The sequence below is a fragment of the Ochotona curzoniae genome, unplaced genomic scaffold (genome assembly GCF_017591425.1).
Source record: "Ochotona curzoniae isolate NIBS_2020 unplaced genomic scaffold, NIBS_Ocur_1.0 scaffold_4505, whole genome shotgun sequence".
Lineage (NCBI taxonomy): Eukaryota > Metazoa > Chordata > Mammalia > Lagomorpha > Ochotonidae > Ochotona > Ochotona curzoniae.
This window is the reverse complement of record NW_024467118.1, coordinates 31844501-31870503: the sequence shown is the minus strand read 5'-3', so window position 1 is coordinate 31870503 and position 26003 is coordinate 31844501. Positions and strand designations below refer to the sequence as shown.

At 41.5% G+C, this 26003-nt stretch overlaps 1 protein-coding gene across 2 annotated transcripts in view; it reads right to left on the bottom strand.

Annotated features, from left to right (window-relative positions):
* KIF13B (kinesin family member 13B) overlaps positions 1-26003 on the bottom strand; it is a 174799-nt gene that overhangs the window by 99717 nt on the left and 49079 nt on the right. For both annotated transcript variants that reach the window (XM_040966250.1, XM_040966251.1), the window contains exons 3-10: positions 17405-17417; positions 16010-16070; positions 13656-13748; positions 12082-12262; positions 6476-6563; positions 4168-4302; positions 1959-2071; positions 488-599 (exon numbers count right to left, since the gene is read on the bottom strand). In XM_040966250.1, the coding sequence (XP_040822184.1) occupies positions 488-599; positions 1959-2071; positions 4168-4302; positions 6476-6563; positions 12082-12262; positions 13656-13748; positions 16010-16070; positions 17405-17417 (796 nt within the window). The remainder of the gene's footprint in view (positions 1-487; positions 600-1958; positions 2072-4167; positions 4303-6475; positions 6564-12081; positions 12263-13655; positions 13749-16009; positions 16071-17404; positions 17418-26003) is intronic.

Here is a 26003-nt window from a genome sequence, read left to right as displayed (position 1 = left end):
TGATTGAAAAAGAAGCTGAAGCAAATTCAAAATGACTATAAGTTAAGGCAAACACAAAACAAGGTCCAAGATGTCTGGTCAGTCCAACAGAAGGAACCTAGGATGGAGCTATCCAGCAGTGTGCATCACACAGTGGGCACTCGTTCCCACTGTTCACCCAGCTGTCACCATTAGCAGAGGGTCCTTCTATTTCCCCAAAGCTCCAAGATGAACCATGTGAAACGGCGGGGGCCCAACAGCCATACTTCATCCAGTTTCCAGGGGTGCTAGAATGCTGATTACTAGGAAGAAATTTATGTTTAATCCACTGAAGTTGCTGCAGGCCTACCATAAATACATAAATCATTTTCTAAGGATCTCATAATTATACATTTGAACACTGACATTGGAAATAATATAGAACTAACAGTGCAATCTCCTTTTCTATAGATCGCAGTATGTCAGGATTAAAAAAGAAATGGAAAAGAAAAAGGGAAAAAAAACTTACTTTAAGCAGCCATGTGAGGACGGAGTCACGATAAGGAACAAACTTATTCTTGTTCTTGCCAGCACTCTGATCTGCGAGGGCGGAGATAACCAGACCGAGGGTCGTGAGCGACCTGCGTGGTGCAACAAGCCGGAACAGTTATACCAAAGGGAACATGCCAAACGTCACATGCTCACAGGAAGTCTGAGCATCAGGAGGCTGTGTACCTGCACACAAGCAACTGTGTGGTCAGCACGCTGCGGTTCAGTTCAGAAAGGCACAAACTCTAAAGAGCTGCTGTCCCTCAAGTTTTCTGAAGCAACGAAAATGCTCAACCTAACTGTGTATTTCATTTGAGTAAATACAAATGTAAGCTATAAATCTTCAGGTAAAAAGATACAAATACCACATGTCTTCAAGAAAGGAAATACAAACACAATAACAAAAAAGGTCAGTGAGGGGCTGGCACCACGGCAGAGTAGCTTAAGCCTCCACCTGCTATGCCAGTATCCCGAGTGGGTACCAGTCTGATTCCTGAATGCTCTACTTCTAACACAGCTCCCATTAATGTGTCTGGGAAAGCAGACAATGATAGCCCAAATTCTTTGGCTCCTCAACCCACTCGGGAAACCTGGAAAAGCTCTAGGCTCATGGCTTCAGATTACCCTACCTCCGGCTATTGCTGCCATTTAGGAAGTGAACCAGCGAATGGTTGATTTTCTTTCTCTGTGTATACCTGCCTTTCAAATAAAAATGAGTCTTCTAAAAAAAATCCACGAGGCAAGAAACAAAACAAAAACCTGTTTTAGCAATAGCACAACATCTGGATAGCAGTTACCCATTGCTGTGTTTTCAGCCATGAGCACAAAATAGACCTGGCAGTTCAGCTCGAGAAAGACACTAAAACCTGATGAAGGAAACAGTGAACAGATGTTTATCTCATAAGGCCTAGGTTCTCGGACCTGGACAACGCAATAGCAATTCTGATACTCCCAGTATACATGCTGTTGGCTCAGATGGCAACACTCAGGTCAAGGTCAACAGTTAAGAATTGGAGATGCCAATTACCTTTGTTCTTTTATACAGCTTGGACCAGTGGTTTTCAAATGGGGGCGAGCACATGGATGCCCTTGCTAAAGCCTGGGTTGTCACAGCAGAGTGTGAGGGGAGAGGCAACGGGTGCTACTGCCATCTAGTGGACAGATGCCAGGGATGCTGCTAAACATTCCACAATGCACAAGATCCACTTCTCTTTGAGGACAAAGCACCCAGAATGTCAACAGGGCACTGCTGAGACACAACCTAAAAAGGGCTCAGGTGCATGAAAAATACCAGAAAGAAAAACCCAAACTATGAGGATGTACTTAAATCACTCCAGAATCTTGTTATTTTATTTATTTATTTATTTATTTATTTATTTATTTTTGGTTCCCCTATCTGGCGATTCAGTCAACAAAGTGGTTAAAAAAAAAAGCAGTTCTGGAAAACTCACTTGTTGATGTTGCTCCCTTCCTTCAGCCTGTCGCCGGCAGCTCCGGTTTTTGTTGCTCGTTCACTACCAGCCAAGTCCACCAAGCTCAGCTTGCCTACTTTCTCCCCAGATGTCTACCAAAAAGATTGGATAAACACTAGTCACATAGTGAAAGAACTCAGAACTCAGACTGCTTCAGCTGCGTGTGTGACTGCATTTCAAGGGCATCTTGTATTGGTAGGAAGCACTGTAACACTACACTGTGGCTGGTCAATGCTCACGGCATGTACACAGCCCCACCAATCCCAGCAGAGCGAAGTGAATTACCTTATAGAAAACAGTGCCCCCAAAATGGGACACTCTGAAGACAGCTAATAAAACAGAGATATACACAAAACATGTATGATACACATTTGTATGACTTGAAACTACACTTAAAACCTCAAATATTTACAAATTATCCTGAGGCTAAATCCTTATAATTCTCACTAATACAGAAAAACATGAATCTTTCACACGACAAAAGAACTCCTCAAGACACATTGTACTATTCATAAATCCTTTTGTTTCACAATTACATGCATTACACTTATATCTTTTTCTAGCTATAAAATATTGTGTATACATATATATATACACACACTTGTATTTTCCTTTATCAAAAACAGTCCATTATCAACCCACAAACATATGTGTAACAAATTTTTACTCTTCAGCAATACAAGAAATAAAGGAAATGAATGCCAGTGGGACTGTTCTTAAAACTTCCCTTTAAAATACATGAGTATACATTTGCAAAAAATAACATTGCTAACAAAAGGGTACTCAATTTCACAAATCAAAAATACTTTTGGCTTAAAAAATAAAAAGGAAGCCTTCAATATGTTTTTTTTTCTTTTATGTTGAAAGGAAATAGGAAACAAAGCACTTCTGTTGTTGTTATTCTTGCTGTGATGCTGAACAAGAAAAAGGTTTTCAGCATATGTAACTCCTGCCAAACACGGCACTTTGCAGAGCAATTATTTCAACTTCTGGTATTTGAAACTAATACGTAATAAAATATGTAAAACCTGACATCAAAGAACAAAACAATAACAGATGAGTCAACAGAGACATTGTCAATATGGCACAATTATACAAATGAGTTCACTTATTTCTCACAAGATTTCAAATCAAAAACCCAAAACTTGGGGGCCTAGTGGCTGAAGTCCTCGCCTTGCACATGCCAGGATCCCTTATGGGCACCGGTTCTATTCTGGCAGCCCCACTTCCAATCCAGCTCCCTGCTTGTGGCCTGGGAAAGCAGAAGAGGAAGGCCCAAGGCCTTGGAATCCTGCATCCACATGGGAGACCTCGAAAAGGCTCTTGCCTTTGGATTGGCACAGTTCCGGTGGTTGGGGCCAGCTGGGGAGTAAATCAGAGGACAAAAGATCTTTGTCTCTCCTCTCTGAATATCTTACTTTCCAATCAAAATAAATTAAAAAAAAAACCTTACTCAACAAACTCTAGTTATTTTATAGCACAACCTTCCAGTGCAAACTAATCCCTCCAACACTGGCCCTTCAGTAGAGGGTAACACTGCAAAGAGGTGTGCACTCAGTCAACTGGAACATTAACCTTAGCTCGTGCCCTTAGGCACCAATTGAAAGCTCAAACACCAGGGGTCTCCAGCCAGCCTCCCTCTGCTCCACCACCATTCAGCTAGAGGGTGGGGAACTAGACTCTGCCTCTGTCAGATGCCTCTGTGGCCAGGCTGCCCGTGTGACACAGGCTCTGCCAGTCAGCTCCTTCTGCCTGGAAAGCGGAAGTAAAGCCAAAGCCACTCCCCGCCTCCCTCGGCTTTTAGTCCCTTCGGTCCAGTGCAAACAAGGCACTGCCCACTGGAGGCCCTAGCACCTTCTCTGTTTCCCAGGGAGCTGAGGCCACTGTGTGGACAAATGTAACGTCTCTATTTCTTCTGACCTTGGCAATAGGGTGGCACCTTGAACTCCTGGCTCTAGTGGGGTCCTCAGAGAGCTTGGAGGCTGTTCGCAGGGGTCCAGACATAGAGCTGTGATCATCCCACTGTCTGCAGCCGGGCCCTGCCTGCTCACGGGGAGGGACTTCTGTTTCTTGTTCAAGTCCTAACTGACACAAGTGCCTAGGACCCTGTTCACTCATCAAATATCTGAAGACAGACAAGCCCCGATGTACATTAGATACAGAAACAGAGGAAAGGCATGACACCTACCCCGGACTTAACGTCGTATAGAGTATGCGTGAGGGTGATTTTGAAGACTGCGTGGGACCGGCTGCTCTCCTCGTTCATGTTGGTGGCAGCAACTGTGCGAGACTTGTTACCCTCAGACATCAAAGACTCGATATCCTAGAAGGAGATAAGTCACAGACACTTGTCTCCACATCCAGGTGTAAGCATGGAAACTCTGCTACCCTACAGAATGCGGTACAAACTTCACTACTTAGTCAACAATGTTTGGAGTTTTCATTTGGCTTTTTCAATGAATACTAAAACCCACAGAGTACAACAGCTAACACAGTCTCTGAAAACTCAGAGACTATTTTCTGTAAGTACAGACCAAAGAGGCAAGTGTCAACTCAAAATTGGAAAAATTTAGAACAGGGATGCGCAATGTGCTGTCAGTAGGATGACCATTGTGCTGTAGATGGGTACAAAGTCTCTGAGACACCAGCATCCCCTATGGGCACCAATTCATGTTCCAGCTGCTCCACTTCCAAGGCAACTCCCTGCTACTGACCTGGACAAAGCAGAAGATGGCCCAAGTGCCTGACACCTACAGGGAGACCCAGGTGAAGCTCCTGGCTGCCTGACCCGACGTTGGCTACTTCAGCCAGCAAGGAAAGGAACCAGTAAATGCAAGATCTCTTTCTCTCTCTTTTTCAAACTAAACAACTATATTAATTTTTTTTAAAAGTTCAGAAGTTACACTTTGAGTCACACAGATAGATACATATGACATGCTAACCCTCACCTAATTTGGAAATTGTTTAAAATTTCATTTAGGTCACAGACTCAATGCAAATGTGCCATTAAAACAAATCGTACTATGCACAATAACTTGTAACCTCTTCACTCAACATGTATCACCAACTTTGTGTTTATCTTACCAGACCTGCTTTGGGTGTGGATGTTTGTATGTGTTTTGAGCACAGATCTTCCATGTATTGGTTCACTCCCCAAACACACACAACAGCTGGAGGTACACTAAGCTAAAACAAGAATAGTATTTCAGGTCTCCCTCATGGGTGACAGAGACCCAGGTGTTTGGGCAATCCCTGCTGCTTCCCAAGGTACGTGCTCACTATGGAATGTAGGAGTCCCAGCAGCACACCAACCACTATGCCAAGTGCCCACTCATTTTAAAAATGAGATCAAAAGACTAATTTTCTGTATATATTTATTACTTGCTACATCTGATAAAAGAAAAAAAGGGGGAAGAAGAGTGAGACAGAGAGAAAGACATGTAACAAAAATCATAGATTTTCATTTTCTAAAATGCTTTAAGTTCTATGATAGTCACTTTTGCATTTCACTACTGAGTTACGATATCATCTACCTCACAAGGATTTTAACAAGGAACAAGCAAGATAATATATAAAAGACAGCAAGTTTTCTCCTATTACCCAGTTCCTTCTTTCCAATGAAAAGTACCCCACCTTTGGCTGAGCTGAAAGACTACATTTCCCACATGCACTTGCAGTTCAATCTTGCCACATGGTGCCCAACATGTCAAATCCAGCATAGGCCATCTGGAACTCTCCTTTAGGGACTAAATAGACATGCTATCCCATCGTCTCTACAAGACATCCTGAACCATGAGGATGGGGCATAAGGGTGTCTCTCACTGCAAAACTACAAAAGCAACCTGACAGCCACTCTATCACCCAACCCCAGAACATCCACCCCCTAGGACTTCCATTAATGAGAAGTCTTGTGCAAATTACCATCCGTTCACTTGTTCAAGTGTATACTGAGCACGAATCACATGTCAGGGCTCCCCAGACACAAGAAACACTGGGACAAAACAGCCCACATTCCATTCTTCAAAACCTTTCAGCATTCTATACGGTTTTAATGTTATCTGCAGCAGAACATAACCCCAACATGTCTACGTACATGAGAGCAAAAGCACTCTATTTTCCACATAAATATGAAAAAATAGTATTTCTGGAAAATTCAAACATAATAAAAAGCCTTAAAGTAAAAAGCATGAACCAGTTAAAAAAAAGTTGCAAGTGGGCACCCAGATGGGTACAGAATATCACAGGGTAAATTCACAGTTATCTAGATTGATTCCAAGCCTATTTAGTCTGACAATCCTGACACTTGGTGGAAAAGCTTCCTCCTACTTAGCTTGCATTTGCTCACTGGTCTCCAGCTTGTTATCTCATTTTAAGATTTTCATGAAAAGTGGTTTAAAAGTGATGCCAGTGTAAAATTGTTTTAAAATAACAAATTAAACAAATGAAAACACTGTAGTTTACTCAGTTTAAGTAGCTCCCATAAAGGACATGGTTACCTTGTAGCTTGTGACAGCCAATTTAGAAAGTCCATCAACATAGGGTCCCAACACACTATGCTCTCTGACTTTCAATGTCTGACGGCTCCTGTAATGAAAAACAACCAATTTTAAAAACAATATCCTGTTTTTTAAAAAAAGGACTCAACTACACCCCATAAAAACGTTATGTTGTATTCAAAAGAAACCCTGGAATCAACAAAACCAACTGAATTGATCCTAGAAGGATTTAAACCATATTTTAAAATCTTCACTGGGAAGAAAGCCTTCATAATGTGGCAAAATATCACATCCCTCAAAAGGGTACACTGTGGGATGTCTATTTACAACACAAAGAATGCAGAGTCATAGAAACATGAACAATCTACTTGTCATATCACAGAAAGAGCAGAAACGCAACAAATGTTAACTATGCAAGAAAGGAAAAATACAGACCAATCTCAATCATGAATAAAGACAGACATAAAACAACAAACTGAATCTAATAATGAGTTAAAACCAAACCAGGCTTACCATAGGATTGTTAGGGTGTTTCAACATTGGGGAAAAAAAGACTCTGACACTTCACTTTAAGAGGTGCAGAAGCAAGGATCCATATGATTATTTTGACAAATACATGAAAAACTCACGCAACAACATTAAAACTAAATGCTCAAGGCTTTTAAAAATAAATAAATTTCTTAGCAAACAAGTAGTCTATTGAGTAAATCACAGCTGCCAATACAAAACTCCACAGCACCCTTAAAACAAAAACATTCAGAACACTATAGAGATGTTAGTCCAAGGCCTCAAAATTAACTACAAGTTCTCAAGATCTAGCGCACAGAATCCTGACCACAGTCAATAATATAATGTATATATCAAAATTGCTGAGAATAGGCTTGAAATGTTTACAACAAAAGCACACACCGGAATATTCACTTGATTTAATCATTCCCCAATGTAAGTCTGCACAGGTCAAATATACTGGGGCCTGGCACATGGCCTCGTAGTTAAAAGTTCTCACTTTGCACACGCCCAGGATCCCAAGTGGGTGCTAGTAAATGTCCTGGCAGCTAGTAAGTGTTGTGGAAGCACAGCTCTGACTACTGCAACCACTTGAGAAATAAATCATCAGGAGGAAGATCTTCCTCTCTGTATATCTGACTTTCCATTAAAAATAAACCTTTTAAGAAAACATTGTACTCCATAAACAACTTATTTGCCAATTAAGAATAATTTTTTACACAATAGAATCTGATAGCAATGAGATTCTGCATTTATCCATATTTTCCACCATGAATGCGTATGCACTTTACAGTATAAAAAAATCTTGATTTTAAGATTTTTAATTTTTATTGGAAAGTCAGATATACAGAGAAGGGGAGACAGAGATCTCCCGTCTGTTCACTAACTCCCCAAGAGGCTGCAATGGCCGGAGCTGTGCCAATTCGAAGCCAGGAGCCTCCTCCAGGTCTCCCACACAGGTACAGGGTCCCAAGGCTTTGGGCCATCCTAGACTGCTTTCCCAGGCTACAAGCAGAGAGCATGATGGGAAGTGGGGTCACCAGGATTAGAACCGGTGCCCATATGGAATCCCAGTGCACGTGAGGCAAGGACTTTAGCCATTAGATTAATGCGCTGGGCCCTGGCTTTTTTTTAATTAATTAATTAATTAATTTAAAATAATGAGTTATAATACTTAAAATTCTTAGGCAGTCCCTCGATAGCTGTGAAAATAAGACACCACTCCTCAGCTGGACATGCACGCTCCTTTCTAATCTGTTCTTATGCAATTGTCTCAACTTATCACCTTCCCAGAATTGATTTGCATACACCCATTCTTTTTTTTTAGTTTTTTTAAGATTTATTTTTATTATTTTTTTATTGGAAAGGCAGATGTACAGAGAGGAGAGACAGAGAGGAAGATCTTCCGTCCAATGATTCACTCCCCAAGTGAGCACAATGGCCGATACTATGCCGATCCGAAGCCAGGAGCCTCTTCTGGGTCTCCCACGCGGGTGCAGGTTCCCAAAGCTTTGGGCCGTCCTCGACTGCTTTCCCAGGCCACAGGCAGGGAGCTGGAAGGGAAGCGGGGCTGCCGGGATCAGAACCGGCGCCCATATGGGATCCCGGGCGTGCAAGGCGAGGACCTTTAACCACTTGCGCCACTGCGCCGGGCCCCATACACCCATTCTTAAATACACCTCCATAAGGGCTTGAACAATGTTTTAGTAACTGGGGTGTCTGCAACTCCTAACTGGGCAAATCAATAAATGAATAAACAAGGTTAACAAAATGAAAACAGATTCTAAATATGCTAGCTTACATGATTTGGAGAGAAAGTCTTGTAACAAAAAAAGGGGGAGGGGAGGAAGAAATGGTCAAGAATATGCAACATAAACAGCAAGTACAGAAACTGTAACCACACCTAACTGCCTTCACCCACTATAAGCAAAGCAAACTGGTATACGACGGATGAGATCATATGAATAGCTATAGAACAGTCTTTCACAGGAGGAACAAAGGTAGGGTGTGAGGAAATGATTCTCAAATCTAAGATGTTTACTGTCCTCCAGCACACTATCACAATCTTTTCTAATGATCTGTATCGTACAGAATGTAGGATCAATCATAAAAACCATAACTATAGATGAAATACATACACTGAACAAGTGGCCGGTGTTGTGTTATAGCAAGTGAAATCACACCTGCAATGCCAGCATCCCATGTGGGCACCATGTTGTACCTGTCTGCTCCTCTTCAAATCCAGCCACCTGAGAATGGCCTGGGGAAAGCAGCAGAAGACTGCTCTGCTATCCATGTGGGAGACCTGTAAGAAGCTCCTGGCTTCAGCCTAGTCCCAGCCATTTGGAGACTAAACCATCAAATGGAAGCTCTGTCTCACCTCTCTCTGTAATCTTCACTTTCAAATTTAAAAAACCATATATTTTAAAAATGAAATGTGTATATATATATACATATATATACATATACACACATATATATCAAACATTTGCCTTATCTCTCACCTCTCAACCGCAAAACATATTCTATTACTTCTTGTCTTTTATTTTCTCCCTTTTTCTGAAAGACAATCCACACTACATTATCTCCCAAATGAAACAATGTAACTATAACTCACAAGGCAGATGCCTTGTGAAATTTAATTCTAATAGATTTAGTACATGAATGGAAAAATGTTCTCTCAACCTACAGCTAAAACAAGACTACACTTGAGGTTTCAATCCATTTTTCTCCAACTTCCTCACTTTCCGGAAGAAGGAAACAACAACAGCTACCACTTACTGAGTACTTCCTGTACCTCAGTCAATGTTCTAAGATCTCAGAAGCACCATCCCAAGCTGTCTCCACAGTAGTCCTCTGAGATACTGTGTCCTAACAGAACTCACCTCCACACAATAGGCCTGGGCAGGGTAAGGAATTTGCAAGACAGGTGACAAGACGTATAGATACAGAGTTAGATGAATCCAAAGCTCACACTGTGAATTACTAATCTATATATAAGACAAACATAATGAATTACTAAAGGTTATGAATGGCTGTAGGTAGTAAATTTCAAGCAATCCCACACAGCACTGTGGAACTCAAAACTCAAAAATAAACAGGTACGCAGTCAGTTAAGAATTTCTGGAATGAGTAAGTCTGGGCTGGAGCTCAAAGACCTTCGGAGGTCAAAGTGCAAGAGAAGGCATTCAAGGCAGAGCAAGAAAATGCAGAGGCTGGGGAGTAAGCAAGATGTAAATTCCTGCCTATCACCTACCCACCTCTGACCTCCAATTCCATCCGACCTCTATGCATTCTCTCTCCACCCACTCTGAACTGATGGATCATTCACCAAACAGGTGATTTCTTCACATCTCTATGCTTCAGTATAAGCTTTTCCCCATGCCTGAGTAGTTCTCACCTCACATCTCAGCAGACAAACATTTACTCAGCACAAAATTCATCCAGCCCCATCTGTGGACTCTTCCCTTCTTGGAGCAAAGTCTTCATTCTTCCTCTGCTCTCCATTAGCCTCCTTACAGGCTGCAAGCACACTAACACTGCCTTACAATTACCTGTTTACAAAACTCTCATTCTGTCCACACTGTAAGTCCTTTCTCTATGATTTGTTTGGTGCCCGCGGCATATGCTAATACTCAACCAATTTTGGTTACATAAACTTTAGGTAGAAACACTAAGCGCTGATTCAGTCACCCTGTGAAGGCCTGAATATCATTATCTACGTCCAAAAATAATAATCATGGACCACGAACACCAGTGGCCCTGGCAAGCTAGGGCTGCTTTCTCCTGATGGAGCAGCACCATGCTCACTGACTCCAAGATCACCTTCCCTGGATCATCTTCCTCATCCAAACAGAATTCAATGTCTCCTGCTGTCCAAGGCACTTGCTATAAGCCTCTGCTTATCTGGCTCCTCAAGCTCCCAGATGCTATTTTGACAACAGCAAGCCCCAGACAGTGGTCATTATCTCCACCTCTCTCTCTAAATCCACACTTCTTTAAATTCTGAACTTGGAGAACTCTACACCTAAAGGGCTTCCTTGCCTACCTTCTGCTTCTCTTTAACTCCAGCCATGGCAACACAAGTCCCAAGACTACCTCAGAAGCTGTCAACTACTTCTGAGCCACTTCTTTTTTAAAAACCTTGAATGAACTCATGGGCACCTTTTAGTTTCTGGAAGTCCTTAACCATCCTAAAGACCAGGCTTGCCATTTCTGATAATGCCTTTCCTTTATTTTAGTCTGTAAACAGCTGAATTCCACCTGAAATTTCAAACATTTAAAAAATGTTTTAAACCTAACAAGTTATACTAAATGTCGACTTTCACCACCTACTTTCAGTGTATAACTTTAAATGAATCTGAGAAAGGCAAAATGCCACAAAACTGAGGACACTTCAAAAAGTTCATGCAAAAATGGAATTGACAGGCAAGTTTATTTTTGTGCTAAAGCACATTTTTAAAATCCATGCATGCTAGAAGGTCTTCATAAAGTTTGATAAAATGGTTATTCTAAAAAACTATCCATGAATTTCGGAACTTTTTTGTTTCAAAATTATCTTTTCATTTCGTTTGTCCATCATCACCTTTTATTTATTTATCGGAAAATCAGAGAGACAGACAAAGAGATCTTCATCTTACATTTCGTTCCTTGTATGCCCAAAATAGCTGGAGCTGAGCCAGGAACCCACAATTTCATCCGCATCTCCCATGTGAGACAGGAACTCAAGTACTTGAGCAACTCTTGGCTGCTTTCCAGGGTACGCATCAGCAGGAAGCTGACATTGGAAGCTGAGCGAGGACTGAACCTTGACAATTAAGCTTCTTAATTGGCAATGTGCCAATGTCAGCCTGATATCCCACAAACTTTCTTAAGTACTTTTATTCATGCCTCTTCAACCACTCCTCCCTACCCCTAAACTCCTCTCCTCTCAATCCTATGTTCCAAAGACCAGATCTGGTTAACTGCAGGAAAGCGATTTAACATAACTCAAATCACAAAGATCAGTAACGCTGAAACAGTTCAATATGAAAACTTCCCTTAAGCCAATTTATTAAGTCTGTTTTAATCTGTAACACTAAAGAGTTGAGTTCTTTTACCCTTTGGGATCCAGAAGGTCTCTAACTTTCTCATTATAAATTTCCATGTAGGATACTTCTACTTTAAAGCTCTGCTCTTCGTTTTCCTCTTTCTGAGTTCGTTCGAAGAGGCTACTGCAAAGTCGTGGGATTAATCCAGGTTGGTCAGCTGTGCCCATCATGGTGTACGATTTACCAGACCCTAAACAATAGAAGTCAGAGTTATTATTGTCTCTTTGACATGTTTAAATACATAACTTTTGCTCTATCGCTCATAACAAATTACTAACAGTAAAATGCTGAAAACGCAAAAAATATACTCAAATATAACACAGAAGCTTCCTTTCCACATACATGAAAGTCATCAGAAAATGTCCTAGAAAGGAAAAACAGTCATCTTTCTGAATCACCCATATGCCTTAAGAAAAACTCCAAAAATGAATAATAATGAAGTTTAATTTTCTAATGTAAATGGTGAAAAGCCATATGATTACTACTATTGTACTTGCTCCCATTCATTTAGCATAGCACAAAATATTACATCGTGGTCCCAGAACAAATTAACTCACTAGCAACATCATGGAAACCAAAGAATAGCCTTTTTCTAAGATAAAATCATTTCCTCCATTGTAACAGAAATGTATATTCATTAAAGAAAAAATTTAAATCAAAGGAAAATAGAAAAGAATTACGTTATCATAGCCCTAGCATCCCCAAACAGTTACTACTGACACACAGCAGTAATTCCCTCCTTTTTTAGTAGCACTGATTGCATAAACAGGCTGTTAGCCACATCAGTTGCCACTTTGGTTCCCTGACACTTCCTTATTTTAACACCTAAAATTCACATGGTACTTTACCACATTTCAGGTCTTCTCTGAATCTAGACAAAGTAGCTTACACGACAACCCTAACAAGAAAGTCTAGTAACCATATAGATATTTTACAGAAAAAAAGCGCTGGGGTAAGAAGGTGCTGGGTCATTCGCGCAGGTTCCCCACTGCGGAGCAGGAAGAGCAGGACCAGGGCATGGTCTGTCTCCACAGTTTCTACTCTTCTAACCACTGCATCCAACCCTTCTTGAAAATATTATCACTTTTTTTTTTTTTTGGTGAATACTAGTTACCAGTTAGATAAGCTACAAAACATAAGATACAATCAGAAAAGCAACTACTTCATCTTTAATAGATGTTCTTTCCATGACCACAGGGACACAGAAACTGAAAAGCTCCTTATCAACTGTAACTGAAGACAAATTAGCAAATGTTCTTTTAGGTTTGTATTTCCCTGTTTCAAGGATTTAAGCTAGGATACCCAAGCATGCTAAATAATAATGTTCAACAGTCATAGCTCTATAATGTATTTCAAAAGGCCCAATTCTGCCAGTGTCTTCTGAGAAGATCAGGGAAGCAATAGAATTCTAGTCCTAATTTTATTATTCTCATTAAAAAAGACGACTAATTTCATCACCTATAGTGATTTCCTGTAGAGGCAAATAACAGCCTATATCATCAACATGTTACTCAGCATACCTCACTATTTTCTCTTTCATGAAAAGCCATGTTTTCATGGAAATTCACATAATTTAACATTACCAGTCTGTCCATACGCAAAGATGCATGCATTGTAGCCATCAAAAGCATTCTGAAGGATATTTTCCCCAAGGCACTTGAAAACATCATCTTGACCTGAAGAAGAGATAATGTTGTAAGCCAAAAGTACTCATGAACAATTTTTTTTAATCTCAAAACTGCACCATCAGCTTATTTATCTGTAATCAAGATTTTGAAACTTGGTAAGTTTCCCAAAGACTTACACACTTCAAGTTACTTCTAATTAGAACATCGAGGAGACTCAGTAAAAAATTTCCTATAACATATACTTGAATGCATTAGCAATGAGCACAAGGAGCCAATGAGCAGATAAAAATATTTGTATATATATACTTGGGACCTACATATACCTTTTTATATTCCACTCAGGCAATGCTTATATTCAAACTAGAGTTTTAGAACAATCATATACATCAACTCCCTCTTTCCTTTTCCTCAATGATAATTTCTAGTTACACAGTGTATATTACATACTGTTTAGGACAGGGAGCACCATAGTACCATCCTGAAATCTTCCCTTAGCTTTTTTTTTTTTTTTAAGATTTAATTTTATTTGAAAGAATCACAGAGAGGAGACAGAGATCTTCCATCAGCTGGTTCACTCCCCCAGTGGCCACAATGGCCAGGACTGAAGCCAAGAGGTTCATCTGTGATCCCACTGGGGACAGCAACAGCTCAAGTTCTTGGGCCATCTTCTGAAGCTTTTCCAGACACATTAGTACAGAGCAAGATCAGAAGTGGAGCAACTGGGATTCAAACTGGTGCCCACATGAGATGTAGGCATTGCAGGCAGTGGTTTAATCTCCAAGCCACAACACTGGCCCCCTCCTTCAGCTTTTAATCACAACCACCAATAACAGTTAAATTATTTGGCCATGGACAAAATAAGAGACATCATTACTTGTGACACCAAGTTTCAAACATGATACGGAAAGAGGAAATGCACCATGTTTTGGTGATGGCATTCAATATGTCTCAGTTCCTAATTAATTGATCATACTTGATATTTGGGTAACTCTTAAAGTCATTACTGGGCTGGAATAAACTTTCACAACAGCTACAGAACAAAAGCAAATACAATATGGTGTTTCAATTTTTTTAGCTTATTTATATAAAGTAAACAAATTTAATATTTACTATTACAAGCAATTGCTTAGGGGTAGGAGTTTGACTCAGCTATTGAGATCTGCCTGGGGCACCAGCATCAGTCTAATGAGTCTAGCCTCCTGCGAAGCAAGAGGTGATAGCTAATGTGTTTAAACCCATCACCCACATGTGACCTGAACTGAGTCCCCAGGCTCCTGGCTTCAGTCCAGCCAAGGTCCAGTTGCCAACATTTGGGTAGTGAACCAATGGGTGGGAGATCTCTCTTATCTGTTTTTCTCATGTTTTAATAGATAGATTCTTAGAGTAGGTTTTACAGAATAGCGGGTTAAACCACCATTTGGGACACTCATATCTCATAGCAAAGTACCAATTTGAATTCTAATTACTCTGATTTCAATCCAGCATCCCAGATTTTGTACTTGAGAGGGTAGCAAATGATGGCCCAATTACTTTGGCCCTGTCACCTAGGTAGGAGATCTGCATGGAGTTCCTGGTTCTTGGCTTTGACTAGTCCATCCCCAGCTGCTGCGGATATTCTGGGAGTGACTCCCTCTTTGTCACTCCGTGTTTCAAATAAATTTTTTTAAAAAATCAAATAGACAAATAAATGAAACTGCTTACAAACAGATAATTTATGCAGTTAGGAATAAAGGAAATAAAATGTTGTCACTGTAGTCCTACACTTGTGGAGAGGAGGAGGCAGTTATCATTTAGAATAATTAAAATAACCATGTGGCGCAAACAGAACATTCAGAGAGAACACGGCATGTTCCTCTCCACGACAGAGAGAAAAGTGAAGTTCTGACAGGTACACTGACTTACTGAAAGCCGCAGGGGTGGTGAGGAGCACAGCTCGGGTTCCAGCCTGGGCTCCGTCTTCTCCTGGCTGGCACTCCTCTTCCTCCCCTCCTCCTCTGCCTGTCCAGGTCCATCACAGGTATCTCAGTGAATCTACATCCCTGCTGTGTGCCAACACGTGTGTGTATACGTGTTTGTGTGGGAGAGAGTGTGTTTGACAAAGAGCTGTCATTGTGCACCCTATTCATACCATTTTACCATCTCATGCCAAGAACAGCACACTGTTCAATGCAAAACCAACAGTAAACACTGGAGGAAGTTATTCATACATGGTTTCAAAGTTCTACACAATGCTACTACAATAGGATATGGCAAAGAATTTCCCAGAACTTTCTTGACACTATCAAGAGTTAACAGAATGTGCTCATTACCTGCATACTTTTCTCTGACGGATTCATCCATAGACCAGAAACAATGATCATAAGCAAACACCTGTTGAAGAGTAAATTAAGAGAATGCATTAGAAAAAAATCTTACGACTCTTCACGTCAAAGCAGTCTCAAAACATTAACAAAATTATTCAAGATAATGAAATACAGACACTTGCAATAACACAGGCAAATTAAAATTTTTACAGTATTACATTAACAACAATCAATGAGTAATACACATTTATATTTTACTTGGAAAACGATTTACAATGCTACACGGGGGAAAAGGGTTACAAAACATTATTTGTGGGGCTAGTACTAGGGCATCCAAGTGGCCCCAACGGCCGGAGCTGAACTAATCAGAAAGCCAGGAGCCAGGAGCTTCTTCCAGCCCAAGGCCCTGGGCTGTCCTCAACTACTTTTCCAGGCCATAAGCAGGAGCTAGATGGGAAGCGGGGCCACAGGGATTAGAACTGGCACCTGTACAGGATCCTGGCACATGTAAGGCAAGGATCTTGGCTGCTAGGCTACTGCACCAGACCCACAAGTGATTTTTAAATAGTCATGCAATAGTTCCTCACATCTTTTCTGCCATCTCCAACCTCTGCTCAACACAAAATAAGGAAACAGGAAAAAACAAAACAAAAAACTACACCTTTTTGATGGCAAGGTGCAGTCTGACATACACAAAGAAGTAAAGGTCACACTCAATTACTTTTTTTCAGCATCAGAGTCTCAAACAGCCCTGTCTATATATGTTTTAGCAAAAATGATAGAGAATGAAGTCAGAATTCAACCATAGACCCTAAAACAAGAACAAAACCTCAGGAATGTGGCACAACTCTGAATACCCTGGAAACATCAAGTCAACTCAGAGAATTCACAAATGGAGTGCCCGTGCCTACTTTGGTGCTCCAGTACTCCTAGGGGACCAAAGACAGAGGGAGTGACTCCTCCAGCTGAGTTTCTTTAACATCTGGGCTCAAATCTGAGATCAGGGCACATTCCCGTGAGAATCTAAGGGGTGTCCGGTGGCCTGGGCGTGTGTTCCCAGCTGTCCTGGAAGTGAGGATGAGTTGGCCGGGCAATGCTGACCGCAGTTCGGGACTACCAGTCCTGCGCCAGTCTGTGGCACAAAAGCAATCTGTGTTTAGTTGCTAGGAGACTGGCCAGAATTGGGCAAAGTGCAAAGACAGCTTTTCCATAAACCTCCAGGCCCCCCTAAGCCAATGAACAGCTTTGGATTTGGCAGTAGGCTGATGGCTTGTGTGACTTTTACCAACCTGACAGAAAGTATTTTCATCTTTTACAAGAAAGCCATCCTGTTCCACACCCCTCCCCAAAAAAGTGCACACGAGCTCTTTACAGCACCATGTGAAGAAGCAAGCCTCTTACCTTGGGTTGGGCGCTGAGTTCCCAAAACAGATGTCACCATTCACATGAAACAAAAGAGGAGGGGGAAGTTAGTTTATAAAATGCTTTTCAAAAGGTAAAATAAACATTATGTAAATTTGCAGCAACAACACAAATATTATCTTTGAAACCAAACAGTAATTTAAAGGATAAATTCATGTCATTAACCTGTAGCGTAGGGTACTAATTATGGAAAACTAACTTGTGTCTGTCTGGTGAAACAAAGACCATCCAACGTACTGGATACCTTCAAAAGTCCCAACAGTCCTTCCTCATCCAGTCTGCTTATCCTTGTATATGTCTATTCAATTTCCTTTTAAAAATCTTCCCTTTTTATCACGATTTCACTTTCAGCACTTTCCTGTTTTAAGCTGCAATGTGCTCTCTTATCGGCACATGCAGACTCTCCCACAAAAACTGAATTCAAGTTCTAAGTAAAAGAGGTAAAACTAATGGAACAACTAATTTCTGGCTGGCCAGTTGCTGCTTACACACTGTCCACTGCTTGTTCTCTGCTTATCCAGGTGGCACTCTAACAGGTCCCTTCCCTCCCCAAGGCGCCTGTGGACTCTCATCTCTTCAAGAAATACAGCTCAATGTGCCTAGCTATCACAACTCTGAGGTAGTTCTAAATATACAGCAAGATAATGTACAAAGAACTGCCACTGACCCTTGGCTCAATTCACCAACTGTTACCATTGCCATGGCTACTTTCTCTTTCCTGCTCATTAAGATACACACATATATATATAGCTTTCATCACAACCATCTCAGAGTACTTTGTAATTCCTAAAAACAATAATGCTCACTTATATGATCACTGTACAGTATCAAAATCAGACAATGTAAGATCAGGAGGGGCCAGCAACATGATGCGGTGGATTAAGCTGCCATCTGTGATGCCAGCTGATACAAGCTGCTATTCCACTTTTTAAAAACATTTTTTAATGATTTTTTACATAGTTGATTAGGGTGTAAAAGGCTACAGGAAAGTGGGTGAGACCATCATTTTTACAGTCTTTTTTTGTTCCTGCATCTGGGGGAAAGGAGGAGGAGCCACATCCAGCCTCCCAACCACCTTCATATCCTGAGATGGAGGACAGCCACCAGACACCATCCCAGGGTCCCCCAGTGTGGGGCAAGCTCCAAGGGTCCTGCTCAAGAGGTTATGACAGTTCAACAGTTCTGAATTACTGCCGATCTTGCCACTCCAAGCACAATGGAATCTCTCCAGAATCCACTAGCTGACATAGTCCATCTTAGAGTCTCCATTTGCACAGATATTCACTGCCAACACGTGGCAAAGATAGTTAATGTATCTGTTCTGTCTTTCGTCCTCTGTTATGGTATCAAGTGTCCTCTGCAGGCTCCAGTGCACTGCCATATCCTCCATGTGCACCTGGATATGCTGCCCAATGCTCCATCTAAGCCACTGAGGAGGCCCAGCTCTGACACATGCACTCCATGATCAGACCATGAAACCTGCAATTCTCTCCATGGTTGGGGTTCTGAGTTCAGCGATTTACTTGGGGAAATCCCCACAAAAACTTCCTCTGAGGTGTTCTCATATCTTATGCTGCATGTGCTTACTAACACTAGTTCTGGCACAGTCTGTCGCACACACTGGCTGTTGCAACTGCTGTGTCAGTTCTGTCTCCAGCCCTGTCTTCTATGCAAGCCAATGAGCGTTGGAGCCCAGCCAAATCCTGCCCACCACACTCGCGCACTCGACCCTCTTGCAAACCAGTGGAAGCTGCAGCCTAGTTAGAGAGACCCACAAAAACCCCTGTTAGGCCTGCCTCCTGCCATAGTTCCCATGTTGCCAGTATGTACAAACACACTGGTCCAGTCTGTCCCACATCCTGTTCAGCTCTTGTACATGTCAGTAGGCACTGAAGCCCAGTTCAACCCAACTAGCATCACTATCCAGCCCACTGCTGTTCTATTTCTGATCCAACTCTCTGCTGATGAGCCTGAGAAGGCAGTATGAGATGGCCCAAGTGCTTACTTAGGTCCCTGCCACCCTTATGGGAGACACAGGATGGAATTCTGAGGTTCTCCTTTAACCCTGGCCCAGGCCCAGTTATTGAAGTTAGATGAAACTATCTAGCACATGAAGACATTCTCTCCTCTTTCTCCCTTCCAAGTAAACAGATCTGTAAACAATAAAGGGGGACAGTGCTGTAGCCTAGTGGCTAAAGTTCTCACCTTGAACATGCTGGGATCCCATATGGTCGCTGGTTCTAATCCCAGCAGCTCTGCTTCCCATCCGACTCCCTGTTTGTAACCTGGGACCCTGCACCCGCGTGGGAGACCCAGAGGAAGCTCCTGGCTTCGAATCAGCTCAGCTCTGGCCATTGTGGTCACTTAAGGAGTGAATCATCAGATGAAAGATCTTCTTCTCTGTCCCTTCTCTTCTCTCCATATATGACTTTCCAATTAAAAAAAAAATAAATCTTTAAAACATTTTAAAAACAAGAATGCAGGAAATCGCTTTTTAAAGATTTATTTATTTGGATATCAGAATTAATGAAATAGAGACAGAAACTGAGATCTTTCATTTCCTGGTTCACTGCCCAGAAAAACACAACAGCCTGGGCTAGTCAAGAGTCAGGAGCTTCTTCCAGGTCTCCTACATGTGTGGCAGAAGACCAAGCACTTGAGTCATGTTCTGCTGCTTTCCCAGGCACATTAACAGGGAGCTGGTTTGGAAATGAAGTAGCCGAGTCTTAAGCCAGTGCCAAAGCGGGAAGCTGACATGGCAGGTGGTGGCTTTACTCACTACATCAGCAACAGCAAAGTCCTTTTAAAATCCAAGTAAAGTAAGAACAATAATTAGTTCTTACTTCTCAGAGGCTTAACACTCCAACTGCAGCCAAAAACTTGAAAGGAAACTGCTGGCAAATGCTTCCTTCTAGCTGTACATTTTCTTGCCCCTTGGTTTCATGAGATTTTCTTCTAAAAAGAACTTAATATTTGTTTGTACTGAATTACTTCAGATGGGGAACACTGATGCAGCACATTAAGCCACTGCTCCCAACAATGGCATCTCATGAGCTCTGTGTGATGGCTCAACTAGCTAATCCCCCTCCTGCAAGCACTGGCATCCCATATGGGCTTTGGCTCATGTCCTGGCTACTCCACTTCCCTTCCAGCTCCCCGATTGTGGCCTGGGAAAACAGTGGAGAATGGCTGAAAACCTTGGGACGCTGAACCCGTGTGGAAAACCCTGAAGAAATTTCTGGCTCCTGACTTCAGATCAGGGGAGTGAACCAGCAGATGAAAGATCTATCTACTCTTTGTAAATTTGCCCTTCCAATAAAAATAAGCAAACCTTAAAAAAAAAAAAAGAGATATCTCATATTTTTGGGAGCACCAGTTCAAATTCCAGCTGCTCTGCTTCTGATCCAACTCCCTTCTGATGTATCTGGGAAGCAAAGGAAGATGGCCTGCATGCTTGGATCTCAACCATCCAAGAAGGGCCCCATGTGGCAGACCCAACGGAGCTCCTGGTTCCTGGCCTCAGCCTGGCCCAGTTGTGTCTGTTTGGGGAGTGAACCAGTGTAAGATTTGTCTCTTTCTTTCTATTTAGCTCTGCCTTTCAAATAAATAAATACATCTTTAATGTATGTATTTCAGATAAGAGCACTAAATTCTTCAGAAAGTCTAATAAGACTCTGTACTACTAACAATGTGGATAACATGTAAGAGAAAACCATTTTTCTAGCCTAAGAGACATGGACATACTCCTGGCAAAAAGACTCACGTGGTCCTGGCAGAACTTGTTCTTTTCTTGTCTTTCCAAGCCAAGAGGGTTCTCTTGAGCTGCAGAGGGCTAGTCAAACTCAGGAGGAGGAGGAAGAAGAGCAAGCTTGTAGGACATGTGCACAGCAGGCCAGGCACACACCACAGCAGCTAATTCAACTGGCAGCAACTTTCTAAGATGCTACTATGACTGCAATTTTAAGGCTCAGAAAAACTTAAAAGACCTGTCCAACACACACTAATCAACCCTCATAATCTAGGTTGCCATCCAGGATTATTTTCCCTCCCACACTGTCCAAAACAGCCTCAACTTAAGAACACATTAACAAATGCTCTTGCTAATAAAAATATGCTCATGTGCTGATTTTCTCCATCTTAATTATTAGTCATTTTTAAAAAAAGCTATTGCTTGCTGCTTATGCCAATGTATGTTTCCCATCCACTATGCCTAAAAAACTCCCCACTGTCATCTGAGAGATACTTAGTATTTCAAGCATTTATTAAAAACCATTGCTCTTCCTAAGAAATCACACACAATATGAAATACAACAATACATGACACAAAGAAAAATCAATAAGACTCAGCTGGACTCAGACATCATAACAAAACCAGAAACAATCCAAAGAATTCATTACCATGCTAGCTTTCCACTGAGGGATTCTGTTGGCTACAATAGTAAAAGCTTAAATAACCTGCACGACCAGGGGACACCCAAAGATGTAATTTCAGCTCTGTCCAGAAATAAGTAAATCAGTTAATTAAACAAAACCTTTTGAAAATGTTCTTGAAACTCAATACAGCCATTCCTCCCTCGTCCTGAGAACTCTCAACTACTCACATACAGCAGATTCAAAACACAGAAAATCAGCTCCTGACCAACTAAGAGGTGACTCAAAGCACTCCCATTAGTCTTAATGTCTCAGCTGAGTCAGAGTTACTCGTTATTGCCGTTGTTAACTTCACTATGGAATACTACTTTCAAGCTCACCAAAACAAATACCCCAAAATAGCACAAAGAATTTTTGCATACTCTTCCCCAAGCTCGCTCAAATGTTTGTGTCCTGTACAACCACACATAAAATGACAAAGCCATGTTTCTAATTTGAGTCCCAGCTACTTTGGACTTCCAATCCAGTTTCCTGCTAATGCAGCTGGACGTACTTGTGTTCCCACCACCCACATGGGAAACCTGGTTGGACTCCTGAGTTCCTGACTTTGGCCTGGTCACCTCTGGCTATTATGGGCATTAAAGGAGTGAACCAGCAAATGGAAGATCTCAGTCGTGAACTCTCTTCCTGTCACTCTTTGAAATAAATGCCTTTTTTTAAGGGGGAAATTAGCCATTAACCATTAATCTATTAAATAGTCTGTAATCAACCTTATCCTACTTCAGTCAACTGACTGTACAAATGTTCTCCCTCCAGTGCAGGATCGTGTTTCACATGTAGATATATCTTTTCTGCTACAACATGAGGTCCTCGGTGACACTTGAAAAGTACTGGTCACTTACAGTACCAACTGTTCATCAACCTGGACCTCCCCAATGCCGTGTCTTCGGAACTACATTCAGGCAGTATATGCTGGCAAACATCACTGAGCAGTAATGCCACACTCTTCTCAGCACATCCTACCAGGAGTCATCTGATGACCCTGTCTTAAAGCCAAGGGGATGAATTCCCATCACATGGTCAGGATGGTGACCACCAGGATGTCCCACTGCCACATGTCTGTCTTCCCGTGGCTGTAGACAAGTGTGTTGCAGAGGTACATCCCTGAAGACCATGTAAGCACACTTTCATCATGTGCTTCCTTTTCATTTAAACCACAAACTGTACTGTAAAAGTAAGTCAAATTATATCCCTAACCTATAAACTGCTAAAATGTAAGGTTTAGTGAATTTATTTTAAAAATTGGTAATCTTTGGCTATTTGATTACTGCTTCTAACCTTAACAAAAAATAAAACAAATACCAGGTCCAAAATTAAACCACACAGTATCATTTATTTATGGGTAAAACATAAAACAATGTGGGGCCAGTGCCGTGGCATAGTAGGCTAAGTTTCTTTTATGGCTCTAGCATTCTACATAAGCACTGGTTCATTTCCCGGCGGCTTCACTTCCAATCCAACTCCCTGCTGATGGCCTAGAAAAGCAGCAGAGGCTGATTCAAATCCTTGAGCCCTGGCATCCATGTGGGAGACCTGGAAGAAGCTCCTTGCTTTGGGTCAGCTCAGCTCAGCTCTGGCCACTATGATTATTTAGGAAATAAACCACTGGATCAACAATCTCCTCTTTCCTTCTCCCTCTCTCTGTAAATCTACCTTTCAGATAAATTACACCTTTAGAAGTGTGCATACAGTATGGACTGACAAATCAATTATTGCTGTCAACCACCAAAGTTAAACAGTAAATCCAAATATCATCACCTCTTTTAATTCGAAAGATTTGTTTACTTTGTTGAACTCTTCACAACCAGAAATACTCGGCATCTGTTTTAACAAGATCTCATTCCAGGGGGCTCTGTAACAGATGTATGTATCACAAAGAGCTCATTCTACTACAGCCATACTACGTAATGATATTGTTGCTCTTCTGAACTTAGCTGGTGGTACCAGCAACCAAACAACAATCTGTGTGGTGATCACTGTTTATTTTTGTCACCCCTCCCCCAATGTGTTTTCCACAAAAGAAAAAAGAGCTGATCCGACTAAAGATGGAAGCTTCTCAATTTTTGCTTATCTAGCCAACTCTGAAAGAAATACAAATAGCATTCATTACAAACCCCATTCATTCTTTTCCCAACATCTGGGATTTTCATCTTTAATTTTCAAGAATACATTATAATAGCATCACTGATAAAAGACGTCTAGGTTTGGAGAACAGCAATCAAGAGTTAAAGGGATTTAAAATCTACCCATGAAAATAATACATACACAAACTGAAAATAAACAGCTTAACGTTAGGACTGCCCATTATCAGGGCTGCTTATGAGCCATAAGCAGCAGACCTACTCCAGGTCTCTTCAGAGGGTGACTCGGTGTTCCTGGAAGTGGGATGTCTTGTTCATGTAAGAAATATTAGGGAAAGGTGGTGTGGTACAGTGGCTTAAGCTGCTACTTTGGATGCCTGCCTCCAATACTGGAGTGTAGATTTGAGTCGCAGCTCCCCTTCTTCTTATCCAGTTTTCCAAATCATGTGCCTAGGAAAGCAGTACATGAGAGCTCAAGCATTTGGGTTCATGCCATTCATGTAAGACCTAGATAGCATCCCAGGTGCCTGGCTTTGGTCTGGACAAGCCCTAGCTGTTACAAGCATTTAATGATTTAATGATCAGTAGATGGATCGGTAAATCTCTCTTCCTCTACTGTGTGTGTGTGTGTGTGTGTGTGTGTGTGTGTGTGTGTGTGTCCCCTCTGCCTTTCCATTTTTCAAATTCTCTTGAAAATTCAAAAGATCTAGACACATGGACCTAAATTCCCACAAAACAGCACTGGCTAGATTTGTAAGACTCTCGTCTCCTATCAGGCCCAGCAGGCAGAGGAGTTTAAAACTCCAGCTATTGAGAGAGAAAGCAGAGCTCATTTTCTTTTTGGAATTAAAGAAACCACCGACATTTCACAAAAATTCTCAGCAACAATGACACTATTTCCAAATCCAAGCCCCAAGAACATAACAGAGAGCTATTATAATCCTATGAGGGCTATGCTACAGATTCAGCCTGTCCAACTGCATAACATTCTGCTTTAACATTCCAACACATACTCCTGGCTGTCAAATCCTAAACAAAAATCCTCAACACAAATGTCATTTACAGCAATAACATCAAAATGAATAGCTATGAAATCAAATCAAAGCTAGAACTGTAGGGGCTGGGGCTGTGGTGTGGTTATAGCCTAAGACACCAGCATCCCATATGGGCACAGATACAAGTCCCAGCTGTTCCACTTCAAATTCAGCTCCTTGCTATTGTACCTGGCAAATGAGCAGAAGAGGGCACAAATACTTGGAGTTCTACCACAAACATAGGAAATGTGGATGGAATTCAGCCTGGCACAGGCCAGGCCACTGTGACGATCTAAAGGAGTAAAGCAGTGGATGGAAAATCTCTCTTTCACATAAAATAAATCTTTAAAAGGGGGGAGGGGGTTTGGTGTCCTCACTATATGCAGGATATCTAGAATCCAGACATGAGGTAGGGAGTCTAGGGACTCCAATGGAAAAAAAAAGGAAGGGAGGGAGGGAGGGAGGGAGGGAGGGAGGAAGCTACCACTTAAAATAAGATGGTAAAAGTCCACGGGACTGTAATGCAGTAGATGACCCTAAACAAGTAAATTACAAATGCCCTCCCAGAGAACATACAATGCAGTAAGTCCACTGTTCTAGAGCAGGGGAGGAAAAACTTTTTTCTGCCATGGGTTATTTGGATTTTTATAACATCATTTGCAGGCTATATGAAACTATCAACTTAAAAACATCATTTAAAATTATCAACTTAAAAAATATCCTGCACTTATTGTGTATTTATTGAACTTCAAGTTCCTCCTGAGGTTTCCTTTGCAGGGTCAAACCAAATGATCTGGCAGGCTGTGGTCAGACATTTTCCCATCCCTGCTCTGCAAAGATGAACATTTACAATAGCTAAGGTATGAAATAACCCCTAATGACAATCAACTGAAAACTGAATAAAGAAAACATAGCATATCTATACACATACAGACAGGATGGAGTACTACTTAGCCATTAAAAAAGAAATCCTGTCTTGCAACAAAATGGATACAACTGGAGCCCATATGCTTAGTGAAATAAGCCAGTTCC